The 27,091-nt window shown below is 37.8% G+C and overlaps 1 protein-coding gene across 1 annotated transcript in view; it reads left to right on the top strand.

Annotated features, from left to right (window-relative positions):
* TEX11 (testis expressed 11) overlaps positions 1-27,091 on the top strand; it is a 404,765-nt gene that overhangs the window by 328,548 nt on the left and 49,126 nt on the right. Inside the window, exon 25 of the mRNA XM_003272686.3 lies at positions 15,377-15,449. Within this exon, the coding sequence (XP_003272734.1) occupies positions 15,377-15,449 (73 nt within the window). The remainder of the gene's footprint in view (positions 1-15,376; positions 15,450-27,091) is intronic.

Below are 27,091 nucleotides of genomic sequence, written 5' to 3'. Positions count from 1 at the left end.
TTGATTCTCTTTAGAGAATCCTTTTCTCCACTCCAGCATCATCTTGATTTCAGAAGTTTGTAATGGCTAATTCCTTCCTAAGCAAAGCTTACTTTTGGCGTGACCTCTTCTTTTAAGAAGATTAGATATCTCTTCTTTTAAAATTCCGCTTCCTATGGACCACTGTTTCCAAAAATGTTTTTAAATATCTTTTATCTTCATTGTCTGCCTGTGATTATATACGGGTTTGGACTCCACTTTTGTTTCTTATCACATCTTCTAAGGAAGAACTTATCTGTTTCCATAGCTTTGATAACCATCTGAAATTATTACTCATCTTGTTTTTCTTCTCTCAATTGCATTTGCTTTCTTTTTCCCACATCCTTAAATATCTCATTAACTTAACTTCTACAAGACAGAATTCCTTACCTTTGCCTGAATTCCCCTATCAGATTCTTAAATGTTGCCCCTTTTAGGAGCTATCAATATCACTGTCTCCCATACACCAGATTATTGGTTTGCTTTTAGCTGTTTACCTTTCTTCTTTCAATCTAAGAAAATTGTCTCCAAACCAGACCAATAGCATTTTTGTATGATTTTTAAGATCTAGATCTCTCTCCTTGGTTTCTCTTACCTGGACAAAGAAAGCTTCCTAATTTCCCATACTTGTCACCTTCTCTCCTCTCCAAGTGATATAAACCCCTTGCTGTTTATTCTCTTCCTCCTGTTAATCTCTTATTTCATATTGTTCTTTGGAGCTGAAACAAACTCTCACCAGATCTATGCCAACTATTTCGCTTCTTTTCCCTTCCATTGTTGAGTTCAGCTCAAAAAACACTTGAGCGCCAGACACTTTTCTAGGTACTGGAGATACAGAGATAAAGAAGCCAAAGTCCTTGCCTCTGAGGAGTAAAGGGGGCCCTCTTTTAAGAAGTCTTTTTATTTTAAAAGAAGATGAGAAAAGACTCTACCTGCCCCAGAGCAAAATAAACAAACAAAAAATTCTACTTAACAGGCAAAGGTAAATGTAATTTAATTCTCAATAGGGACTTTTGCTTTACTAAAAAATAGTAATAACGTCTTATTTTTATATAGTGCTTTTAAATTTCTAAAAGTTTTTCCTTTTTGGTTGGTAATCCTGGGTTTGCTTAATTTTTTATCTTAGTGAATAGAGATCAAATTGATGTGGGGGAAATTTCACAAACTCTTAAGTACAATCATTATTTTGTTTGTTTCTAACTACCGTTCTTTTTTATTCTGTGTTCTTTCTCATGTACACCTCTGTGTTTTCTCAGAACTCTCTAAACTAGTAACCTTTCTATAATCTTCTTTGCTTTTGAAAGGATGTCTATTTAGATAATTGAAGATGCACTTCTGCCTTTTATCATCTAAGTGTGGTCCCTATGAATCAGACAGTGGTACTCTGTCTCTCTAAAGAATACTTGTTGATTTCTGTTGTATACATCTGCTCCCTGTTCTCTAAACCCTCATAAATGGGAATATTTCCAAATAAGTAGCTGATGAAGGAATATAGATGGACTGCATAGTTTTATCAACATTGCCTCTACCCTTCTGAGTATGACTTAGGAGAAAGTGAGGGATAGGTAAAAACATATAGTAATTGTAATTTGTCAAGGAACCACATCTTTTTCCTAGAGCAGGAGTGGGTAAACTACTGCCAACTGGCCAAATCAGGCCCCTGGGGGGTTGTAGTTGAAAATAAAGAAAAATATGTAAAAGAGAGTGTATATGGCTGGGAAAGCCTAAAATATTTACTGTCTGGCCTTTTATACAAAAAGTGTCCTGATCCCTATCCTTAATTATATTTTAACAGACTTATTGCGGCATAATTCACATACCTTACAATTCACCCACTTAGGTATACAATTTATTGGTTTTTAGAATATTCTCAGAATTGTGCAACTACTGATACAATCTAATTTTAGAACATTTTTATCACCCTAAAAAGAAACCCCTTACCAACTTAGCAGTCACTTCTCATTGCCTGCCACCAGCACTAAGCAACCATCTACTTTCTGTCTGTATAGACTTGCCTATTCCAGATATTTCATATAAATGTCATCATCATCATATTTTATACAAAAGTCAAATTTTTTTGATCTGTAGTCTTTTCTGACTGGCTCCTTTTATAAATGCCTAAATAACATTTTCAAGGTTCTTCGTATTGTAGCATGTATCAATGTTTCATTTCTTTTTATGGCTGAATTATTTTCCATTGTATAAATATATCACATTTTTAAAATCCATTCATCCATTGATGGATATTTGGGTTGTTTCCAATTTTCAGCTCTTGTGGATAATGCCATGATGAACATTTATGTACAGATTTTTGCATGGAAATCTGTTTTCATTTCTTTCAATATGAAGTATACCTAGGAGTGGTATTGCTGGGTCATACAGTAACTCTATGTTTCATCATTTGAGGAGTGCTGGAGTTTTTCAAAGCACCTGCATCATTTTACATTCCCACCAGGACTGAATGAGGATTCCAATTTCTCCACCTCCTTGTCACCACTTGTTATTGTATCTTTTTAATTATAGCCGTCCTAGTGAGTATAAATTGATACCTCATTGTGGTTTTGATGTGCATTTCCGTGATGACTAATGATGTTGAGAATCTTTTCATGTGTTTATTGGCCATTTGTATATCTTCTCTGGAAAATATCTATTGAAATCTTTTTGCATTTATCTATTTATTTAGAGATGGAGTCTTGTTCTGTCACCCAGGCTGGAGTGCAGTGGCATGATCTCAGCTCACTGCAACCTCTGCTTCCCAGGTCCAAGCAATTCTCCCGCCTCAGCCTCTCAAGTAGCTGGGACTACAGCCACACGCCACTATGCCCAGCTAATTTTTGTGTTTTTGCAGAGACAGAGTTTTGCCATGTTGGCCAGGTTGGTCTCAAACTCCTGACCTCAACTGATCCGCCCACCTCAGCCTCCCAAAGTGCTTCATGCTCATTTTAAATTAGCCTATTTGTCTTTTTACCACTGAGTTGTAATAATTCTTTATATATTCTTTTTACTATATTCTTATCACATGATTTGCAATCATTTTCTCCTATTCTGTGGTTTGTCTTTTCCATTTCTTGCTAGTGCCCTTTGAAATACATTTTTAATTTTGATGATATCCATTTTATTTATTTTGTTATCATATCTAAGACCATTTTCTTTTTTTATTATTGTTATTATTATACTTTAAGTTTTAGGGTACATGTGCACAATGTGCAGGTTTGTTACATATGTATACATGTGCCATATTGGTGTGCTGCACCCATTAACTCGTCATTTAGCATTAGGTGTATCTTCTAATGCTATCCCTCCCCCCTCCCCCCACCCCACAACAGTCCCCAGAGTGTGATGTTCCCATTTTCTAATCCAAAGTCATGAAGGTTTACCTCAATGTTTTCTTGTAAGATTTTTTATATTTTCAGCTCTTACATGTAGATCTATGATCCATTCTGAGTTAATTTTTGTGTATGGTGTGAGATAGGGGTTCAACTTTATTGTTTTGCATTTGAATATCCATTTGTCCAAGTACTATTTGTTGAAGACTGTTTTTTCCCCTTGAATTATCTTCGTACCATTGTTGAAAATCACTTGACCATAAATAAGAAGGTTTATTCTCAATTCTGTTCCATTGACATCTATGTCTATCCTCAGGGCAATACCACATTGCCTTGATAATTATAGCTTTAGGTAGTACGTTTTGAAATAGGAAGGTGTTAGTCCTCCCTCACTGTTCTTTTTAAAGATTGTTCTGGCTATTCTAGGTCCCTGGAATTTCCATTAGGACCAACTTGTTGATTTCTGCAAAAAAGCCAGCTGTGATTTTGATAGGGGTTGCATTGAAACTGTAGATCAGTTTAGGGAAAATGTTAAAGTCTCTGATTCATGAACATGGAATATCTTTACATTTATCTAGGTTTTTCACTTCTTTCAACAATGTTTTGTGGTTTTCAGATTATAAATTTTTCACTACTTTTTGTAGTCTATTCAGATTTTGTATTTCCTCTTCAATCAGTTTTAGTAGTTTATCTTTCTAGAAATTTATCCATTACATCTACGTTATAGAATTTGTTGGTTTACAGTTGTTCATAGTATTCCCTTATAGTCCTCTTTATTTTTGTAAGGTCAGTAGTGATATCTCCTCTTTTACTCCTAGTTTTAGTTATTTGTGTCTTCTCTCTTTTTGTTCTTGGTCAGTATAGACAAAAGTATATCAATTTTGTTTTTCTTTTCAAGAACCAACTTTTGCTTTCATTTTTTCTATTGCATTTCTAGTCCCTATTTCATTAATTCCCACTCAAATCTTCCTTCTGCTTGCTTACAGTTCAGTTTGCTTTTGTTTTTACAGCTTCTTAAGGTAAAACTTGGAGTTACTGATTTGAGATATTTCTTTTTTAATATCAACTTTTGCAGCTATAAATTTCCCTTTAAGAACTGCATTAACTGCATCCCATAAATTTTGGTATGTTGTATTTTTTTCATTCATCTCAAAATATATTTTAATTTTCATTGTGTTTTCCTCTTTGACCCATTTATTATTTAGGAATCTGTTGTTTAATTTTCACATATTTGTGAATTTCACAAATTGTTTTCTCTGGCTGATGTTTAATTTTATTCCACTGTGGTCAGAGTACATACTTTGTGACTTCAATTATTTTTTTTTTAATTTTATTATTATACTTCAGGTTTTAGGGTACATGTCCACAATGTGCAGGTTTGTTACATATGTATCCATGTGCCATGTTGGTTTGCTGCACCCATTAACTCGTCATTTAGCATTAGGTATATCTCCTAATGCTGTCCCTCCCCCCTCCCCCCAACCCACAACAGTCCCCGGAGTGTGATGTTCCCCTTCCTGTGTCCATGAGTTCTCATTGCTCAATTCCCACCTATGAGTGAGAACATGCGGTGTTTGGTTTTTTGTCCTTGTAATAGTTTACTGAGAGTGATGTTTTCCAGTTTCATCCATGTCCCTACAAAGGACATGAACTCATCATTTTTTATGGCTGCATAGTATTCCATGGTGTATATGTGCCACATTTTCTTAATCAAGTCTATCGTTGTTGGACATTTGGGTTGGTTCCAAGTCTTTGCTATTGTGAATAGTGCCGCAATAAACATACGTGTGCATGTGTCTTTATAGCAGCATGATTTATAGTCCTTTGCGTATATACCCAGTAATGGGATGGCTGGGTCAAATGGTATTTCTAGTTCAAGATCCCTGAGGAATCGCCACACTGACTTCCACAATGGTTGAACTAGTTTACAGTCCCACCAACAGTGTAAAAGTGTTCCCATTTCTCCACATCCTCTCCAGCACCTGTTGTTTCCTGACTTTTTAATGATCGCCATTCTAACTGGTGTGAGATGGTATCTCATTGTGGTTTTGATTTGCATTTTCTGATGGCCGGTGATGATGAGCATTTTTTCATGTGTTTTTTGGCTGCATAAATGTCTTCTTTTGAGAAGTGTCTGTTCATGTCCTTTGCCCACTTTTTGATGGGGTTGTTTGTTTTTTTCTTGTAAATTTGTGTGAGTTCATTGTAGATTCTGGATATTAGCCCTTTGTCAGATGAGTAGGTTGCAAAAATTTTCTCCCATTCTGTAGGTTGCCTGTTCACTCTGATGGTAGTTTCTTTTGCTGTGCAGAAGCTCTTTAGTTTAATTAGATCCCATTTGTCAATTTTGGCTTTTGTTGCCATTGCTTTTGGTGTTTTAGACATGAAGTCCTTGCCCATGCCTATGTCCTGAATGGTATTGCCTAGGTTTTCTTCTAGGGTTTTTATGGTTTTAGGTCTAACATGTAAGTCTTTAATCCATCTTGAATTAATTTTTGTATAAGGTGTAAGGAAGGGATCCAGTTTCAGCTTTCTACATATGGCTAGCCAGTTTTCCCAGCACCAGTTATTAAATAGGGAATCCTTTCCCCATTGCTTGTTTTTCTCAGGTTTGTCAAAGATCAGATAGTTGTAGATATGCGACATTATTTCTGAGGGCTCTGTTCTGTTCCATTGATCTATGTCTCTGTTGTGGTACCAGTACCACGCTGCTTTGGTTACTGTAGCCTTGTAGTATAGTTTGAAGTCAGGTAGCATGATGCCTCCAGCTTTGTTCTTTTGGCTTAGGATTGACTTGGCGATGCAGGCTCTTTTTTGGTTCCATATGAACTTTAAAGTAGTTTCTTCCGATTCTATGAAGAAAGTCATTGGTAGTTTGATGGGGATGGCATTGAATCTATAAATTACCTTGGGCAGTATGGCCATTTTCACGATATTGATTCTTCCAACCCATGAGCATGGAATGTTCTTCCATTTGTTTGTATCCTCTTTTATTTCAATGAGCAGTGGTTTGTAGTTCTCCTTGAAGTGGTCCTTCACATCCCTTGTAAGTGGGATTCCTAGGTATTTTATTCTCTTTGAAGCAATTGTGAATGAGAGTTCACTCATGATTTGGCTCTCTGTTTGTCTGTGATTGGTGTACAAGAATGCTTGTGATTTTTGTACATTGATTTTGTATCCTGAGACTTTGCTGAAGTTGCTAATCAGCTTAAGGAGATTTTGGGCTGAGACAATGGGGTTTTCTAGATATACAATCATGTCATCTGCAAACAGGGACAATTTGACTTCCTCTTTTCCTAATTGAATACCCTTTATTTCCTTCTCCTGCCCGATTGCCCTGGCCAGAACTTCCAGCACTATGTTGAATAAGAGTGGTGAGAGAGGGCATCCCCGTCTTGTGCCAGTTTTCAAAGGGAATGCTTCCAGTTTTTGCCCATTCAGTATGATATTGGCAGTGGGTTTGTCATAGATGGCTCTTATTATTTTGAGATACGTCCCATCAATACCTAATTTATTGAGAGTTTTTAGCATGAAGGGCTGTTGAATTTTGTCAAAGGCCTTTTCTGCATCTATTGAGATAATCATGTGGTTTTTGTCTTTGGTTCTGTTTATATGCTGGATTACATTTATTGATTTGCGTATGTTGAACCAGCCTTGCATCCCAGGGATAAAGCCCACTTGATCATGGTGTATAAGCTTTTTGATGTGCTGCTGGATTCGGTTTGTCAGTTTTTTATTGAGTATTTTTGCATCAATGTTCATCAGGGATATTGGTCTGAAATTCTCTTTTTTGGTTGTGTCTCTGCCAGGCTTTGGTATCAGGATGATGCTGGCCTCATAAAATGTGTTAGGGAGAATTCCCTCTTTTTGTATTGATTGGAATAGTTTCAGAAGGAATGGTACCAGTTCCTCCTTGTACCTCTGGTAGAATTCAACTGTGACTCCATCAGGTCCTGGGCTCTTTTTGGTTGGTAAGCTATTGATTATTGCCACAATTTCAGAGCCTGTTATTGGTCTATTCAGAGATTCAACTTCTTCCTGGTTTAGTCTTGGGAGGGTGTATTTGTGGAGGAATTTATCCACTTCTTCTAGATTTTCTAGTTTATTTGCGTAGAGGTGTTTGTAGTATTCTCTGATGGTAGATTGTATTTCTGTGGGATCGGTGGTAATATCCCCTTTATCATTTTGTATTGCGTCTATTTGATTCTTCTCTCTTTTCTTCTTTATTAGTCTTGCTAGTGGTCTATCAATTTTGTTGATCTTTTCAAAAAGCCAGCTCCTGGATTCATTAGTTTTTTGAGGGTTTTTTTGTGTCTCTATTTCCTTCAGTTCTGCTCTGATTTTAGTTATTTCTAGCCTTCTGCTAGCTTTCGAATGTGTTTGCTCTTGCTTTTCTAGTTCTTTTAATTGTGATATTAGGGTGTCAATTTTGGATGTTTCCTGCTTTCTCTTGTGGGCATTTAGTGCTATAAATTTTCCTTCTACACACTGCTTTGAATGTGTCCCAGAGATTCTGGTATGTTGTGTCTTTGTTCTCGTTGGTTTCAAAGAACATCTTTATTTCTGCCTTCATTTCATTATGTACCCAGTAGTCATTCAGGAGCATGTTGTTCAGTTTCCATGTAGTTGAGCTGTTTTGAGTGAGTTTCTTAATCCTGAGTTGTAGTTTGATTGCACTGTGGTCTGAGAGACAGTTTGTTATAATTTCTGTTCTTTTACATTTGCTGAGGAGAGCTTTACTTCCAACTATGTGGTCAATTTTGGAATAGGTGTGGTGTGGTGCTGAAAAAATGTATATTCTGTTGATTTGGTGTGGAGAGTTCTGTAGATGTCTATTAGGTCTGCTTGGTGCAGAGCTGAGTTCAATTCCTGGATATCCTTGTTAACTTTCTGTCTCGTTGATCTGTCTAACGTTGACAGTGGGGTGTTAAAATCCCCCATTATTATTGTGTGGGAGTTTAAGTCCCTTTGTAGGTCACTCAGGACTTGCTTTATGAATCTGGGTGCTCCTGTGTTGGGTGCATATATATTTAGGATAGTTAGCTCTTCTTGTTGAATGGATCCCTTTACCATTATGCAATGGCCTTCTTTGTCTCTTTTGATCTTTGTTGGTTTAAAGTCTATTTTATCAGAGACTAGGATTGAACCCCTGCCTTTTTTTGTTTTCCATTTGCTTGATAGATCTTCCTCCATCCCTTTATTTTGAGTCTATGTGTGTCTCTGCATGTGAGATGGGTTTCCTGAATACAGCACACTGATGGATCTTGACTCCTTATCCAGTTTGCCAGTCTGTGTCTTTTAATTGGAGCATTTAGCCCATTTACATTTAAAGTTAATAATGTTATGTGTGAATTTGATCCTGTCATTATGATGTTAGTTGGTTATTTTGCTCATTAGTTGGTGCAGTTTCTTCCTAGCCTCGATGGTCTTTACAATTTGGCATGTTTTTGCAGTGGCTGGTACCGGTTGTTCCTTTCCATGTTTAGTGCTTCCTTCAGGAGCTCTTTTAGGGCAGGCCTGGTGGTGACAAAATCACCCAGCATTTGCTTGTCTGTAAAGTATTTTATTTCTCCTTCACTTATGAAGCTTAGTTTGGCTGGATATGAAATTCTGGGTTGAAAATTCTTTTCTTTAAGAATGTTGAATATCGGCCCCCACTCTCTTCTGGCTTGTAGAGTTTCTGCCGAGAGATCAGCTGTTAGTCTGATGGGCTTCCCTTTGTGTGTAACCCGACCTTTCTGGCCACCCTTAACATTTTTTCCTTCATTTCAACTTTGGTGAATCTGACAATTATGTGTCTTGGAGTTGCTCTTCTCGAGGAGTATCTTTGTGGCGTTCTCTGTATTTCCTGAATCTGAATGTTGGCCTGCCTTGCTAGATTTGGGAAGTTCTCCTGGATAATATCTTGCAGACTGTTTTCCAACTTGGTTCCATTCTCCCCGTCATTTTCAGGTACACCAATCAGACGTAAGTTTGGTCTTTTCACATAGTCCCAAATTTCTTGGAGGCTTTGTTCATTTCTTTTTATTCTTTTTTCTGTAAACTTCCCTTCTCGCTTCATTTCATTCATTTCAACTTCCATCACTGATACCCTTTCTTCCAGTTGATCGCATCGGCTACCGAGGCTTCTGCAATCTTCGCATGGTTCTCAAAACTTGGCTTTCAGCTCCATCAGCTCCTTTAAGCCCTTCTCTTCATTGGTTATTCTAGTTATCCATTCATCTAATTTTTTTCAAAGTTTTTAACTTCTTTGCTATTGTTTTGAATTTCCTCCCGTAGCTCAGAGTAGTTTTATAGTCTGAAGCCTTCTTCTCTCAACTCGTCAAAGTCATTCTCCGTCCAGCTTTGTTCCGTTGCTGGTGAGGAACTGCGTTCCTTTGGAGGAGGAGAGGTGCTCTGCTTTTTAGAGTTTCCAGTTTTTCTGCTCTGTTTTCTCCCCATCTTTGTGGTTTTATCTACTTTTGGTCTTTGATGATGGTGATGTACAGATGGGGTTTTGGTGTGGATGTCCTTTCTGTTTGTTAGTTTTCCTTCTACCAGACAGGACCCTCAGCTGCAAGTCTGTTGGAGTTTGCTAGAGGTCCACTCCAGACGCTCTTTGGCTGGGTGTCAGCAGCGGTGGCTGCAGAACGGCAGATTTTCGTGAGACCACAAATTCAGCTGTCTGATAGTTCCTCTGGAAGTTTTGTCTCAGAGGAGTACCTGGCCGAGTGAGGTGTCAGTCTGTCCCTACTGGGGGGTGCCTCCCAGTTAGGCTGCTTGGGGGTCAGGGACCCACTTTAGGAGGCAGTCTGTCCATTCTCAGATCTCCAGCTGCAGGCTGGGAGAACCACTGCTCTCTTCAAAGCTGTCAGACAGGGACATTTAAGTCTGCAGAGGTTCCTGCTGACTTTTTGTTTGTCTGTGCCCTGCCCCCAGAGGTGGAGCCTACAGAGCCAGGAAGGCCTCCTTAAGCTGTGGTGCGCTCCACCCAGTTCGAGCTTCCTGGCTTCTTTGTTTACCTAAGTAAGCCTGGGCAATGGCGGGCACCCCTCCCTCAGCCTCGCTGCTGCCTTGCAGTTTGATCTCAGACTGCTGTGCTAGCAATCAGTGAGACTCCGTGGGCATAGGAACCTCCGAGCCAGGTGTGGGACACAATCTCCTGCTGTGCTGTTTTCCAAGCCCGTTGGAAAAGTGCAATATTAGGGTGGGACTGACCCGATTTTCCAGGTGCTGTCTGTTACCCCTTTCTTTGACTAGGAAAGGGAACTCCCTGACCCCTTGCACTTCCCGAGTGAGGCAATGCCTCGCCCTGCTTCGGCTCGCGCACAGTGCACTGCACTGACTGTCCTGCACCCACTGTTTGGCACTCCCTAGTGAGATGAACCCGGTACCTCAAACGGAAATGCAGAAATCACCCGTCTTCTGTGTCGCTCACGCTGGGAGCTGTAGACGGGAGCTGTTCCTATTCCGCCATCTTGGCTCGTGACTTCAATTATTTTAAATTTATTTGAAGTTTGTGTTATGGCCTAGCATGTGAGCTATCCTACAGAAAGTGCCATGCTTGTGTCCTTAGAAGAATGTACATTCTACTTGGGTTAGTGAAATGTTTAAGGCTCTTAGGTCTAGTAGGTTGATAGTGTTGTTCAAATGTTCTACATCCTTGATGGTTTTCTGCCTACTTATTCTATTCATTACTTAAAGTGGGCTATTGAAGTCTCCAACTAATAAAAGTTGAATTATCTATTTCTTTCTTCAATTCTATCCAGTTTTTCTTTATATTTTGGGGGCTCTGTTGTTAGGTCATATATGTTTATAATTGCTATACATTTCCAGTGAATTGGCCCTTTTAACATTATAAAATTTTTCTCTTTGTCCCTTGTAATTTTTTTTGTTTTAGAGTCTATTTTTGTCTTATATTAGTCGTGTCACCCTAACATTCTTATGGTCAATATTTCCATAACATAACTTTCTCCATCCTTTCACAATCAACCTATTTATTTGTCTCTGAACCTAATATGTGTCTCTTGTAGATAGAATGTAGTTGGGTCATCTTTGTTTCAATATGATAATCTTTGTCTTTTATTGGGTTGTTTAATGCAGTCACATTTAATGTTACTATTTTTATGGTTGAATTTACTTCTGCCACTTTACTTTTTGGTTTCTATATATCTCATGTATTTTTTATTCCTGATTTTCTCCTTTACTCTTTTCTTTTGCATTAAGTGAATGTTTTCTAATGTAACATTTTTGTTCTTTTAATGATTTTTACACAATATTTGAGTTATTTTCTTAGTGGTCACTCTGGGGCTTACAATATAGATCTTAATTTATCAGAATCTACATCAGGTTATAAACCCAATTTCAGTGAGATATAGAAATGCTATTCCTATTAGCTCTGTTCTCTCCTCTTTTTTTATGCTATTTTGTTATACACATTACATCTATATATGCTCCAAACACAGCAATACATCTTATAGTATCACTGTATAGAATTTTAAGTATTTTAAAGAAACTCAGAGAAGAGGCCGGGTGTGGTAGCTCACACCTGTAAACCTAGCACTTTGGGAGGCCGAGGTGGGCAGATCACTTGAGGTCAGGAGTTCAAAATCAGCCTGGCCAACATGGTGAAACCCCATCTCTACTAAAAATACACAAAAAATTAGCTGGGCATGGTGGCAGGTGCCTATAATCCCAGCTACTCAGGAGGCTAAGGCAGGAGAATCACTTGAATCCAGCAGGCGGAGGTTGCAATGAGCCAAGATCACGCCATTGCGCTCCAGCCTGGGCAACAAGAGCGAAATTCTCTGTCTCAAAAATAAAGAAACTTAGAGAAGAAAGTATATATTATGGTTTCTTATATTAAGCATCTTACTTACCTTTTATGCTTTTCCTCATTTTTTCCTGTAGATTAGAGTTACTATATGGTCTCTGGATTAGTCTGTTCTCTCACACACTATGACGAAATACCTGAGACTGGGTAATTTATAAAGGAAAGCAGTTTAATTGACTCATAGTTCCACATGGCTGGGGAGGGCTCACGAAACATAGAATCATGATGGAAGGCACCTCTTCACAGGGTAGCAGGAAAGAGAATGAAAGCCGAGTGAAGTGGGAAGCCGCTTACAGAACCATCAGATCTTGTGAGAATTTACTATCACAAGAATAGCATGGGGGAAACTGCCCCCATGATTCAATTACCTCCCACTGGGTCCTTCCCACCACAGATGGGGATTATGGGAACTACAATTCAAGATGATATTTGTGTGGGGACACAGCCAAACCATATCAGTCTCATTTTCTTACTCCAAAACAACTTTCTTCCCACCTGCCTCTTGTGCTGTTATTGTCAAATATATTTCATTTCTATATGTCAGAGGCCCAACAATACAAATATATATTCACATATATGTGTATATATATATATTGTTTTTTAAAACAAGAGAAGAAATATACATTTATATTAATACTATTTTTTATGATTATATAATTAATGCTATCAGTGCTCTTTGTTTTTTCATCTGGATTCAAATTACTGTCTGGCATTACTTGCTTTTCAGCCTGAAAGATTGTCTCTTAGCAACGAATTCTCTCAGCTCTTGTTTATCCAGGGACATCTTTATTTCACCTTCTCTGAATAATGGTTTTGCTAGGTATTAGATTATTAGTAGAATTTTATTTTTCTTTGATCACTTTGGATATGTTGTCCCACTGCCTTCTGGCCTTTATTGTTTTTAATGAGAAATCAGCTATTAATCTTAATCACCCTTACATGTGGCGAGTCATGTTTCTCTTGCTACTTTCAAATTTTTCTTTGTCTTTTACCATTTTGTAATGTATCTTGGTTGGATATCTTTGTGTTTCTTGATCCCACCTAGAGTTTTTTGGGCTTCTTGAGTGTGTAGATTATTGTTTTTCATCAAACTTAGGGAATTTTCAGCCATTTATTTAAAATATTTTTTCTCTTTTTCTCTCCTTTTCTTTTGGTAATCCCATTATGGGTATATTGGTGTGCCTAATGGTGTCCCATGTTTTACTGAGGCTTGGTTTATTTTTTTTCTTTTTCATTCTCTCATATTTCGTAATCTCTACTAATCTATCTTCAAGTTTACTGATTGCTTCCTCTGCTAAGTCAAACCTAATATTGATACCGTCTAGTGAGTTTTAAAATTTCATTTATTGTAGCTTTCAACTCCAGAATTTCCATCTGATTTTTATAATTTTTATCCTTTTATTGAGATTCATTTTTGATGAACATTTTTATCATACTTTCTTTCTTTAAGTGTGGTTTCATTTAGTTATTTGAATACATTTAAAATAGCTGCTTTGAATTCTGTGTCTATTAAGTTTAACATCTGGGCCTTTTCAAAATCAGTTCCTGTTACCTGCTTTTTTCCTATGTAGAAGTCACACTTTCCTGTCTCTTTGCATATCTTGTAATTTTCTGTTGAAAACTGGACGTTTTAGATAATATGTTGTAGTATCTTTGGGTACTGATCTCTCCATGGGGTTTGTGGATGTTAATGTTTGCTTCTTTATTTGTTTAGTGAATTAGCTATAGGGAAATAGTGAAGTCTATTTTCCCCATGGTACATAGATTCTGATGTCACTCCTTGGAAGGCACAGTCTTTGCCTGTGCAAAGACTGCTTATACCTCCCTCTGGTAAAGGATGACAGTGATTTTAGGAGGGTTCTTTATTACTCTTTTCCTGATCTGACCTCTTAAGCTTCTAGATGACCTTCTTCTATTGGTAGCACATCCAGCTGTTAGTCTTGACTAATTGCTAGGTGATTACTGTGTGTGCGTGTGTGTGTGTGTGTGTGTGTGTGTGTTAAAATGCTCTTGTGCATAAATTGCCCCACAGCCTCTTCTAATTAAAATAAGACCCCTTTGAAGGAATAGAAATCTTTTTAGCTGTCTCTTCACATACTTCTCTCTATAAACTTCTAGTTGGTCTATTATTTTCTTCTTAATATCATTGAGCTACCAATCTCCTCTTAATTGCTCACTACCAAAATCTCCATGATTTTTTACAGTGTCCTTAGACTTGAACTTCCCCACGCTCTGTTCCAATTAAAGTCATTTCCTTTAGGGAGTGCTATAGATCTGCCTCTCCTACTGGGCAGAAACTGAACCACTGTTTTGGAGCTAGGGGCAGGGACAGTGGCCCACTTCTGTCAGAGTGACAATCCAACTGTATGAGTGGAAGACTGGGCAAGAGTTGTAGTCCCTGATATTCTTGGCTTGCTGCTCCCAGCATGGACACTCTATCCTATAAGTAGTTGAGATGAGAGAGCTGAGATGAGATGAGATTGAGACCCAGGATCCTGAGCTTGCAATGCCTGGGATAGAGCTTTTGCCTTACAAATAGAGGCTGGGTAGAGAAAGAGAGTTCTAGGCCTCTGAGCTATGCTTGTTTATAATGCAGCTTCTACAATAGAGATCTGGGGGATGAGAAGTGCCAGCATTCTGGCCCTTCAGAGAATCCCTAGCCCAGAAACTGGAGGTAGAGAGAGTCCTATCTTCTTGGCCACACCCATCTAAGGTAGTACTTACATCACACTGAGCTGGCGGATGGTGAGTGAATCATAGCTTAAATGTCACAGGCTCCTACTGTTCTTACTAAGACTTAGTAGATTTCCTGGAATAAATGTTTCTTCATTTTCTCTATACCCTCGGGGCAATTTCCTGAGCCTTTACATGATTATGTTTTCTAATTTTCACTAGTTATGATGATTGTTTTGCTGAGGAGAGGATCCATGGAGCTCCTCACACAACCATTCTAGAAGTGTTTCTCTTCTGTTCTAGATTGTTGAAGAAATTGATAATGCTCAAGATTTTCTATTTAATCCTCATTTTTCTGAAACAATAAGGAAATGTGCAAATAGAGGCTAATATTTCTATATAAACTCCAAAATGTTCAGTTTAAACTATCATTTTTCTATTAATTTATTTTTACCTGTTTTTAATGAAAATGATATGAGATTATATTAATTTGCTTAAAGTTCTTTTTTGTTGGGACGAATTATCTTGTTGCATTGTTGCCAAACAGACCATGTTCCTGAGTCGTGCACTTGAGGAGATCCAGACATGCAATGACATCCAGAATTTCCTGAAACAAACAGGTACAGTAAGCACTGGAAGTTTGGTAACACAGTTTGAAAGGAGCTTAGAATCTGAATAAACAAGTCTTTTGTCACCAGAAATTTGTGCCACTGCAATACTTGATAACCAGTCAAATGTTTTTTTTTCTGTTGTTTTGTTTTGTTTTTTTGAGACAGGGTCTCACTGTGTCACCCAGGCTGGAGTGCAGTGACGTGATCTCGGCTCACTGCAACCTCTGCCTTCTGGGTTCAAGCAATTCTCCCACCTCAGCCTCCTGAGTAGCTGGGAATACAGGCATGCACTACAATGCCTCGCTAAACTTTTGTACTTTTTGGTAGAGATAGGGTTTCACCATGTTGGCCAGGCTGGTCTTGAACTCCTGACCTCAAGTGATCTGCCCACCTCCGCCTCCCAAAGTACTGGGATTACAGGTGTGAGCCACCACTCCCAGCCCAAATGATTCTTTAAGAGCTGATTTTTTCCCCACTCTATATCAGTATTGACTCTGTAACACCCTACTTAGATTAAGAATATTTTTTACTTTGCTTTATATGCAAGTACACCATTAAATATTTTATTATTGTTTAACATAATATTATTAATCTTAGATCACTAGATTTAATGTCTAATTTAATCAAGCTTTAACTTTGACTAAATGTAGGCTAGTCTTCACGATCAAGATAACAGATACTGCTAATATTTTGTTATAAAATTATCTAAATAGGCTGGGTGCGGTGGCTTACGCCTGTAATCCCAGCACTTTGAGAGGCCGAGGCGGGCAGATCACCTGAGGTTAGGAGTTTGAGGCCAGCCTGACCAACATGGAGAAACCCCGTCTCTACCAAAAATACAAAGTTAGCCAGGCACGGTGGCTCATGCCTGTAATCCCAGCTACTCAGGAGGCTGAGGCATCCTTGAATCTCTTGAACCCAGGAGGCAGGGGTTGCAGTGAGCCAAGATCACACCATTGCACTCCAGCCTGGGCAACAAGAGCGAAACTCTGTCTCAAAATAAACAAATAAAATAATCTAAACAGTAGTAAGCCTTTGGAAGTTATATAATATCTTGATACTATTGCCTCATTAAATGTGGTATTGGCTTTTAGGTCTAGACTGAAGTTTTTACAATGTGTTTTTCTGTCCCTGTTTCAGAATTTGTTAAAATCAATGGATATTCAATTGAATTACATACTTTTTCAGACTTTATGGAGATAGTCATATTTTCCTCTTTTGAACTATTAATATATTGAGCTATAATAATAGATTTTATAAAATTAAGTCATCATTTCATTCCTGGAAAAACCCTGTTTGGTCATAGTATGTTATTATTTTAATATGTTGATGAATTCTGTTTTCCAACATTTAGAAATTATTGGTCTGTCACTTTGTTTTTGCTTGTGTGTTATGTCTTTGACAGTTTGAGTATCAAATTATAGGAATTATAAGGAAGAACATAAATACATAAAATTTAATTTACTTCTCTTAGTCTATGACAGTCACTTAAATGAATAAAAACAACAAAAAGTAAAGATAGAGAAAACCCAAATAAAATACTTATTATAGAAGATTTAATGGAAGTAAACTCTGTAGCCTGAAAATATACTGTGTATCCTGAGAACAGAAAACATATCATCTTTTCGTGTGCCTTTTGAAGTTTTACAAAATTGATGTCAATGAAGACCTGAATAAATTCTAAGACATGTAAATAAAACAGACAACATCGTCTGATCACAGTGCAAAAACTAGAGATTAATATTGGAATAATTTTTTGAAAAACCCTACCACCTGGACATTTTTTAAAAACCCAAACTACAGTATACTAGGATCTAATGGTAATGAAAATAACTCATAGTAGAATTTAAAGTGCTAAAGCAGTGCTCAGAGCAAAATTCATTGCTTCCGTAACTTTTCTTTAAGCAAGTATGCAGTGGCTCATGCCTGTAATCCCAGTACCTTGGGAGGCCGAGGTGGGTGGATCACATGAGGCCAGGAATTCGAGACCACCCTGCCAACATGATGAAACCCCATCTCTACTAAAAATACAAAAACTAGCCAAATATGGTGGCATGTGCCCATAATCTCAGCTACTCGGGAGCCTGAGACACGAGAATCGCTTGAACCCCGCAGGCGGAGTTTGCAGTGAGCCTAGATTGTCCACTGCGCTCCAGCCTGGGCAGCACAACAAGACACTGTTTCCAAAAAAATAAAAAATAAAAAAGTGTGTCAGAATGCTAACTGTCCACCAAAAAAATGAATTTCATCTTTTTTAGGAATACAACTAGACTATAGATAGATAGAGAGATATAGTGAGATAGAGATAAATGTCTCTCTACATATACATATATACAGTCTAAGTATATTTTTATACACACAGATAGACTATATACATATATATGTGTATCTATATAGTCTATATATAGACTATATACATATATATGTGTATCTGTATAGTCTATATATAGACTTCAGGCAATCTTCAGAGTCTTTTTTAACTGTCTATACATTATAGAGATTTAATGGCTGTAGTTAATTAAGGTGACTAATATCAGAATGAAGGAAAGTAAAATTTCCTATTGGAAAACAGTACATTATTTCATGAAAGTTTTATGGTAAAATATATATAACATAAAATATGCTATTTTAACCATTTTTAAGTGTACAGTTGTACAACCATTACCACTATCTATTTTCAAATTTTTTCATCATCCCAAACAGAAACTCTGTATCCATTAAAGAATAATTTCCCCATTCCCCCTTTCTCCAGCCCCTGGTAACCTCTCATATGCTTACTGCCTCTGTGAATTTGCCTATTCTAGATATTTCTTTCTTTTTTTTTTTTGAGTTGGGGTTTTGGTCTGTTGCCTAGGATGGAGTGCAGTGGCACAATCATAGCTCACTGCAGCCTTGAACCCTGCGCTCAAGCTGTCCTCCCACCTTGACCTCCTTAAGTGTTGGGATTACAAGTGTGAACCACCATGCCCAGCCCGAGATATTTCCTTTAAGTGAATCACACAATATTTGTCCTTTTGTAACTGGCTTATTTCACTTAGCATAATGTATTCAAGATTTGTCCATGTCATAGCATGTGTCAAAATTCCCTTCCATTTTAAGGCTGAATTCTATTCCATCATATGGTGTATTAGTCCATTTTCATACTGCTATAAAGAACTGCCTGAGACTGGGTAATTTATAAAGGAAAGAGGTTTAATTGACTCACAGTTCAGCATGGCTGGGGAGGCCTCAGGAAACTTAGAATCATGGCAGAAGGCAAAGGGGAAGCAAGGCACCTTCTTCACAAAGTGATGGGAAGGAGAAGTGCCTAGTGAAGGGGAAGAGTCCCTTATAAAACCATCAGATCTCATGAGAACTCACTATCATGAGAAGGGCAAGAGGGAAACTGCCCTTGTGATTCAATCACCTCCACCCAGTCTCTCCCTTAACACATGGGAATTATGGGGATTACAATTCAAGATGAGATTTGGGTGGAGACACAAAGCCTAACCATATCATTCCACCCCGGACCCTCGCAAATCTCATGTGCCTTTCACATTTCAAAACCAATCATGCCTTCCCAACAGTCCCCCAAAGTCTTAATTCATTCCAGCATTAACCCATAAGTCCATGTTCAAAGTCTCATCTGAGACAAGGCAAGTCCCTTCCACCTGTAACAGCAAAACCAAGTTAGTTACTTCCTAGATAAAATGGGGGAGCAGATATTGGGTAAATACACCCATTCCAAATGGGAGAAATTGGCCAAAACAAAGAGGCTACAGGCCCCATGCAAATCTGAAATCCAGCAGGGCATCAAATCTTAAAGCTCCAAAATGATCTCCTTTGACTCCATGTCTCACATACAGGTCATGCTGATGCAAGAGGTGGGTTCCCATCATCTTGGGCAGCTCTGCCTCTGTGGCTTTGCAGGGTACAGCCTCCCTCTGGTTGCTTTCATGGGCTGGCATTGAGTGTCTGTGGCTTTTCTGGGTGCACAGTGCAAGCTGTCAGTGGATCTACCATTCTGGGGTCTGGAGGATGGTGGCCCTCTTCTCACAGCTCCACCAGGTAGTGCCCCAGTGGGGACTCTGTGTGGGGGCTCCAACCCCACATTTCCCTTCCTCACTACCCTAGCAGAGGTTCTCCATGAGGACTCCACCCCTGCAACAAACTTCTCCATGGACACCCATTTGTTTCCATACATCCTCTGAAATCTAGGTAGAAATTCCCAAACCTCAATTCTTGACTTCTGTGTACCCACAGGCACAACACCACATGAAAGACACCAAGGCTTGGGGCTTGCACCCTCTGAAGCAGTGGCCTGAGCTGTACCTTGGCCCCTTTTAGCCATGGCTAGGATGTGGCTAAAAGTCACAGTTCCAAGAGTACACAAAGCAGAGAAGCCCTGGGCCTGGCCCAGGAAACCATTTTTCCCTCCTAGGCCTCCAGACCTGTGATGGGAGGAGCTGCCTTGAAGGTCTCTGACATGCCCTGGAGACATTTTCCCTATTGCCTTTGTGATTAACATTGGGCTCCTCATTACTTATGCAAATATCTGCAGCCAGCTTGAATTTCTCCCCAGAAAATGGGTTTCTCTTTTCAGTTGCATTGTCAGGCTGAAAATTTTCCAAACTTTTATGCTCTGCTTCCCTTTTAAACATAAGTTCCAATTTCAGATCATCTCTCTCAAGTTCATAGTTCTATAGGTCTCTAGGGCAGAGGCAAAATGCCACCAGTCTCTTTGCTAAAGCATAGCAAGAGTGACCTTTGCTCCAGTTCCCGAGAAGTTCCTCATCTCCATGTGAAATTATGTCAGCCTGGGCTTCATTGTCCATATCACTATAAGCATTTTGGCCAAAACCATTCAACAAGTCTCTAGGAAGTTCCAGACTTTCCCAGATCTTCCTGTCCTCTAAACCCTCCAAAGTGTTCCAACCTCTTACCTGTCACCCAGTTCCAAAGTCACTTCCACATTTTTGGGTCTCTTTATAGCAGTACCTCACTCTACTGGTACCAATTTACTGTATTAGTCCATTCTCACCATTTTACATTCCCACCAGGAAATGTATCTTAATTTCTCCACCTCCTTGCCAACACTTGTTGTTTTCCATTTTTTATTATTATAGCTATTCTAGTAGGTTAAATAGTATCTCATGGTTTTGATTAGTATTTCTCTAATGACTAAAGATGTTGAGCATCTTTTCATGTCTTTATTGGTTATTTGTATTTCATCTTTGAGGGAGGGAAAGGACTTGTCTATTCAAGTTCCTTGCCCGTATTTAAAATTGGGTTGATTTTTGGTGTTGAGTTTTAGGATTTCTTTATATATTCTGTATGTTAAACCCTTATCAGGTATATGATTTGCAAATATTTTCTCCTGTATGTTTTCTTTTCACTTTGTTGATAATGTCCTTTGATGTAGAAAAGTTTTTAACTTTGATGAAGTCCAATTTATCTACCTTTTCTTTTGTTGCTTGTGCTTTCAGTGTCATGTCAAAGAATCCATTGCCAAATCCAAAGTCATGAAGATTTATTCCTATATATTCTTCTAAGAGTTTTATGATTTTAGCTTATATGTTTGGGCAATTGATCCATTTTGAGTTCATTTTTGTATTCAATGGTATAGTAGGCATCCAACTTCATTCTTTTGCCTGTGGAAATCCAGTTGCCACCACGCCATTTGTTGAAGAGACTATTATTTTTTGTTTGTTTGTTTGTTTGTTTTGAGATGGAGTTTTGCTTGTTGCCCAGGCTGGAGTGCAATGGCACAACCTTGGCTCACTACAACCTCCTCCTCCCTGGTTCAAGCGATTCTTCTCCCTCAGTCTCCCAAGTAGCTGGGATTACAGGCATGCACCACCATGCCTGGCTAATTTTGTATCTTTAGTAGAGGTAGGGTTTCACGATGTTGGTCAGGCTGGTCTCGAACTCCTGACCTCAGGTGATCCACCCACCTCGGCCTCCCAAAGTGCTGGGATTACAGATGTAAGCCACCACACCCAGCCTGAAGAGTCTATTCTTTGTCCCATGTAATGGTCTTGACACCCTTGTTGAAAATCAGTCTGCCATAGATGTATGGGTTTATTTCTTAACTCTCAGTTCTATTCTGTTGGTCTATATGTCTATCTGTATGGTAGTACCACACTGTTTTATTACTGTAGCTTTGTAATAAGCTTTGAAACAGAGAAGTGTTGGCCCTCCAGCTTTGTTCTTTTTCAAGATTCGTTTTGAACTATTGGGGCACGTTACAATTCCATATAAATTTGAGAATTGACTTTTTCATTTCTGTAAAAAGAGGCTGGTGGAATTTTGATAGGGATTGCTTTGTGTAATATAAGTTTTGAAGTGTTGACATCTTAACAATATTAAGTCTTCCAATCCATAAAATGTAGGCTGTCTTTTCATTTATTTAGGTCTTCTTTAATGTCTTTCATCAGTGTGTTATAGTAATCATTGTACAGATCTTCCACCTTCTTGGCTAAATTTATTCTTTTGAATACTATCGTAAATGAATTGTTTTCTTAATTTCCTCTTTAGATTGTTCATTGCTGATGTGTAGAAACACAATTGATTTTTGCATGTTGATCTTGTACCTGCAACTTTGCTGAATTTGTAGCTTTCTTGTGGTTTCTTTGGGATTTTCTATAGGTAGGGTCATGTCATCTGTGAACAGTGAGAGTTACACTTCTTTCTTTTTACTTTGGATGCCTTTTATTTCTCTTTGTTGCCTAATTAATCTGGCTAAAACTTCCTGTACAATGTTGAATAGCAAACTTCCTGTACAGTGTTGAATAGCGGTAGTGAGAGGGCATCCTTGTCTTGTTCCTGATCTTAGGGGTAAGCTTCCACCATTGAGTGTAATGTTAACTGTGGAATTTTTTTAAATGCCCTTTATCGGGTTGAGGCTATTGTCTTCCATTCCTAGTTTATCTTGAAAATATTTTGGATTCTATCACATGATTTTTCTGCATCAATGAATATGACCTTTTTTCCTTTTTTCTATTGACATGGTATATTACATTAATTGATTTGCTTATGTTGAACCACCCTTGCGTTCTTGGGATAAATCACACCTAATCAGATTGTATAATCCTTTAATATGCTGTAAGATTTGGTTTGCTAGTATTTCGTTGGGTTTTTTTTATTGATATCCATAAAGAATATTGGTTTGTAATTTTCTTTTCTTGTGATGTCTACATTTGGCTTTAGTATCAGGGTAATGCTGGCTTCATAGAAGAAGTTAGGAAGTATTCCCTCCTCTTCCATTATTTGGAAGAGTTTGAGAAGAACTGCTGTTTATTCTTCTTTAAATGTTTGGAAGAATTCACCAGTGAAGCCATCTGGTCCTGGACTTTTGTTTATTGGGAGGTTTTAAATTACTTATTTAATCTCTTTACTTGTTATAGGTCTGTTGAGATTTTCTATTTCTTCTAAAGTCAATTTAGTAATTTGTGTGCTTTTAGGAATTTGTCATTTTATCTAAGTTATCTAATTTTTTGATGTACAGTAGTTCATAGTAATCTCTATTTGTGATCCAATTTTTGGAAGGTAAAATCAAGAGTTGTTAGAGGCAAATTGGGCGCTTGATTAAAATAGGATCTGGTAGTTCTGTTTTTAGTTCTTTGAGAAATCTTCACACTGTTGTCCATGGAAGCTCTACTGATTTACATTCCCACCAGCAGTGTAAAGCATTTCCTTTTCTCTGCATCCTTGCCAACATCATTATTTTTTGACATTTTAATAATGGACATCCTGACTGGTGTGAGATGATATGTCATCGTGGTTTTAATTTGCATTTTTTCTGATGACTTTTCAATCCAGCAATGCCACTACTGGCTATCTACCCAAAGGAAAAGAAATTATATATTAAAAAGATACCAGCACCCATGTGTTTATTACAGCACTATTCACAGTTGCAATGATATGGATGGAGTCAACCTACGTATCCATCAATGGATGATTGGACAAAGAAAATGTGGAATGAAGATACACACAATTAAATAGTACTCAGCCATAAAATTGGAATGAAATCAGGTCATTTGCAGTAACGTGGATGAAACTGGAGGCCATTATCTTAAGTGAAACAACTCAGAACCAGAACGTCAAATACTGCATGTTCTCACTCATAAGTGGGAGCTAAATAAAGTATGCACATGGACATAGAGTGTGGAATAATGGACACTGGAGACTAGGATGGGTGAGATGGTAGGAGGGGGTTAAAGGATGAGAAATTACTTAATAGGTACAATGTACATTATTTGGGTGATGGTTACAGTAAATACCCAGACTTCACTACTACTTAATGTATCCATGTAACAAAACTGAACTTGTGTCCTTTAAATTTATAGGAATTAAAAATAAAAATAAATAAGTAGGATCATGAGTGCCCAATAAACAACACTTGGTTACCTATTTAAACAAAGTGACAATCAAACATTTAAAAATAAACATAGGGCTTTGGAAGGCCGAGGTGGGTGGATCACCTGAAGTCAGGAGTTCAAAACCAGCCTGGCCAACATGGTGAAACCCCGTCTCTACTAAAAATACAAAAACTAGCTGGGTGTGGTGGTGCATGCCTGTAATCCCAGCTACTCAGGAGGCTGAGGTAGGGGAATTGCTTGAACCTGGGAGGTGGAGATTGCAGTGAGCCGAGATTGCGCCACTGCACTCCAGCCTGGGAGACAGAGTGAGATTCCATCACAAAAATAAATAAATAAATAAATAAATAAATAAATAAATAAACATAGGAGGTAACACAGTTGTAAAGAACTTTAGCTCTTTGACAAGTGAGGAACCTTTGCTCTTTGTTAGTTTGCCACTAAATAATCAAAAATAAAGAAAAAGACAACATAAAGCTCAGAGAATTATTCTTGTAAAACACAGAATCTGCTATCTAGGCAGATTACACAGAAGATGAAGAATAACTTTTGCATTGTGGTGAAGGCATTAATCAATAAACTAAGGAAGCAAGCCCATCAAAATTTAGATAACGTTGCTACAATTTTAACACATTGCATAGCTTTATTTCAGACCTAGGTTTAAATCAGGGCAAAAGAATTTAACTTTCCCAGTTTGTCCTTCATTATGCTCTTTGATGTTCTGGAACAAACTGACCATCTTTCAGGGCATCCACTAGGTCAAAACTATTTTTATTATAATACTAAGATGTGTAGTTTTTCAGGGGCAGTATGATGTGTGATACTGTAATAGATTGAATGCAGAAGCAGATAGTAGAGTCTAATTATTTCTATTAAGTTGGGCATTAGAGAACTTCGCAAAAATGTGAAGCAGTCTTCTTATTTTTAAAATAAAATTATTTTTATTAAAATTGACATCAGCATGCAACAGATTCATCTCAAATCAATTCAATCAATAAATATATTTAATTTTTTCTGTTTTAATTTATAATATGGTAAGTATTGATAGTTACAACATACATGCGGAAAACCTCTTTGGAAGTCCTTAGTAATATTTCAGAGTACAAAGGGGTCCTGAGAACAGAAAGTTTGAGAACTACTGTCTTAGAAACAAACTACTTTTCCCTTTAAAAGCAGAAGCATATACCCATTTGTCACTATTGCTCATAATATAATTTCAACCACTTGTTTTAATTTTAACTTTTAACCAAAATAATATCTGTTTCAAAGAGAAAATTTGAGAGGTGCAATTGAGAACTATCTCTCACAAACATTATAGCAGATTAACAGAGCTCATGAACACATGTAGCACTTTCGATGTACACACCCATCCCTTTTAAAGAGGAAAATGAACACAACCATTAACATGACCCAAAGATATTGTCTCTTTATAGCATATAAAAATAAGAAGCAACAGTATATAGGACCAGGCGCGGTGGCTCATGCCTGTAATCCCAACACTTTGGGAGGCCGAGGCAGGTGAATCACGAGGTCAGGAGATCAAGACTAGCCTGACCAACATGGTGAAACTCCATCTCTACTAAAAATACAAAAAACTAGCCGGGCGTGGTGGCACATGCCTGTAGTCCCAGCTACTCGGGAGGCTGTGCTAGGAGAATTACTTGAACCCGGCAGGCGGAGGTTACAGTGAGTCAAGATCACACCACTGCGCTCCAGCCTGGGTGACAGAGAGAGACTCCATCTCAAAAAAAAAAAAAAAAAAAAAAAGAAGCAACAGTATATAAACTTAAAACTGCTTAGTGAGGCCAAGATAGGAGGATTGCTTGAGCCCAGGAGTTCAAGACCAGCCTGGGCAACATAGGAAGACCCTGTCTCTATAAATAATTTTTTAAAGAATTAACCAGGAATAGTGGCACATGCTTATACTCCCAGCTATTCGGGAGGCTGTGGCAGGAGGATTGCCTGAGCCTGAAAGGCTGTAGCTGCAGTGAGCCATGATTGTGCCACCACACTCCAGCCTGTGTGACAGAGTGAGACCCTGTCTCAAAAAAAAACAAAAAACAAAAACAAAAAACTGTGCTTAGTAATCAATATTTAAGCAGTCTATGTTAATTAAAATTACGTAGGTATCCAATGATTATCCATTAATGAACTCAATTTAATATCAAACCAGTGTGTTAAGTTAATTAGATTATCTTAAATCTAACATACCACAGAATGTAATTACTGCTGAAATAAAAGTTTGTCAGAACAGGGATTCAATTTCAGTTGAACACAAATTTACATCTTTCATAATCTTAAATATTATATATAAGTAACATTATCTTATTTGATTAGTAAATCTGTATACATTTAGGAAAAACAGACCCAAGTAAAATAAAATGTATGCTTGTTTTATACATTACATAAATAAATCACCAAAAATGACATAGCTCTCTGAAATAAAAATTATTTTTAATGTTTTATTTTTAATTTTTGTAGGTACATTACAAGTGTATCTATTTATTGATTACATGAGATATTTTGATACAGACATGCCATGCATGGTAATCACATTAGGGTACATGAAGTAGCCATCACATCAAACATTTATCCTTTGTGTTACAAACAATCCAATTATACTCTTTTAGTTATTTTTAAATGTACAATTAAGTTAATACTGACTGTGGTCACCCTGTTAGGCTAGCAAACACTAGGCCTATTCATTCTTTCTATATTTTTTACCCATTACCCATCCCCACATTCTCCCCTACTATCTTTCCCAGCTTTTGGTAACCATCATTCTACTCTCTATTTCCATGAGTTCAGTTGGCTTAATTTTTAGCTTCCACAAATAAGTGAGAACATGCAAGGTTTGTCTTTCTGTGCCTGGTTTATTTCACTTAACATAATGACCTCCAGTCCCATTCATATTGTTGCAAATGACTAGATCTCATTCTTTTTAATGGCTGAATAGTGCTCCATTGTGTATATGTACCACATTTTCTCTATCCATTCTTCTGTTGATGGACAGTTAGGTTGCTTCCAAATCTTGGCTATTGTGAATAGTGCTGCAATACATATGGGAGTGCAGATATCTCTTCAATATGCTGATTTCCTTTCTTTTGAGTGTATACCTAGGAGTGGGATTGCTGACTCTTCTCCATAGTGGTTGTACTAATTTATGTTCCCACCAGCAGTGTACAAGGGTTCCCTTTTTTCAACATCATCACCAGCATTTGTTTTTGCCTATCTTTTGGGTATAAGCCATTTTAACTGGGATGAGATGATATCTCACTGTAGTTTTGGTTTGCA

Source organism: Nomascus leucogenys, chromosome X (assembly GCF_006542625.1).
Source record: "Nomascus leucogenys isolate Asia chromosome X, Asia_NLE_v1, whole genome shotgun sequence".
Lineage (NCBI taxonomy): Eukaryota > Metazoa > Chordata > Mammalia > Primates > Hylobatidae > Nomascus > Nomascus leucogenys.
This window is presented reverse-complemented; position numbering and strand designations above follow the sequence as displayed.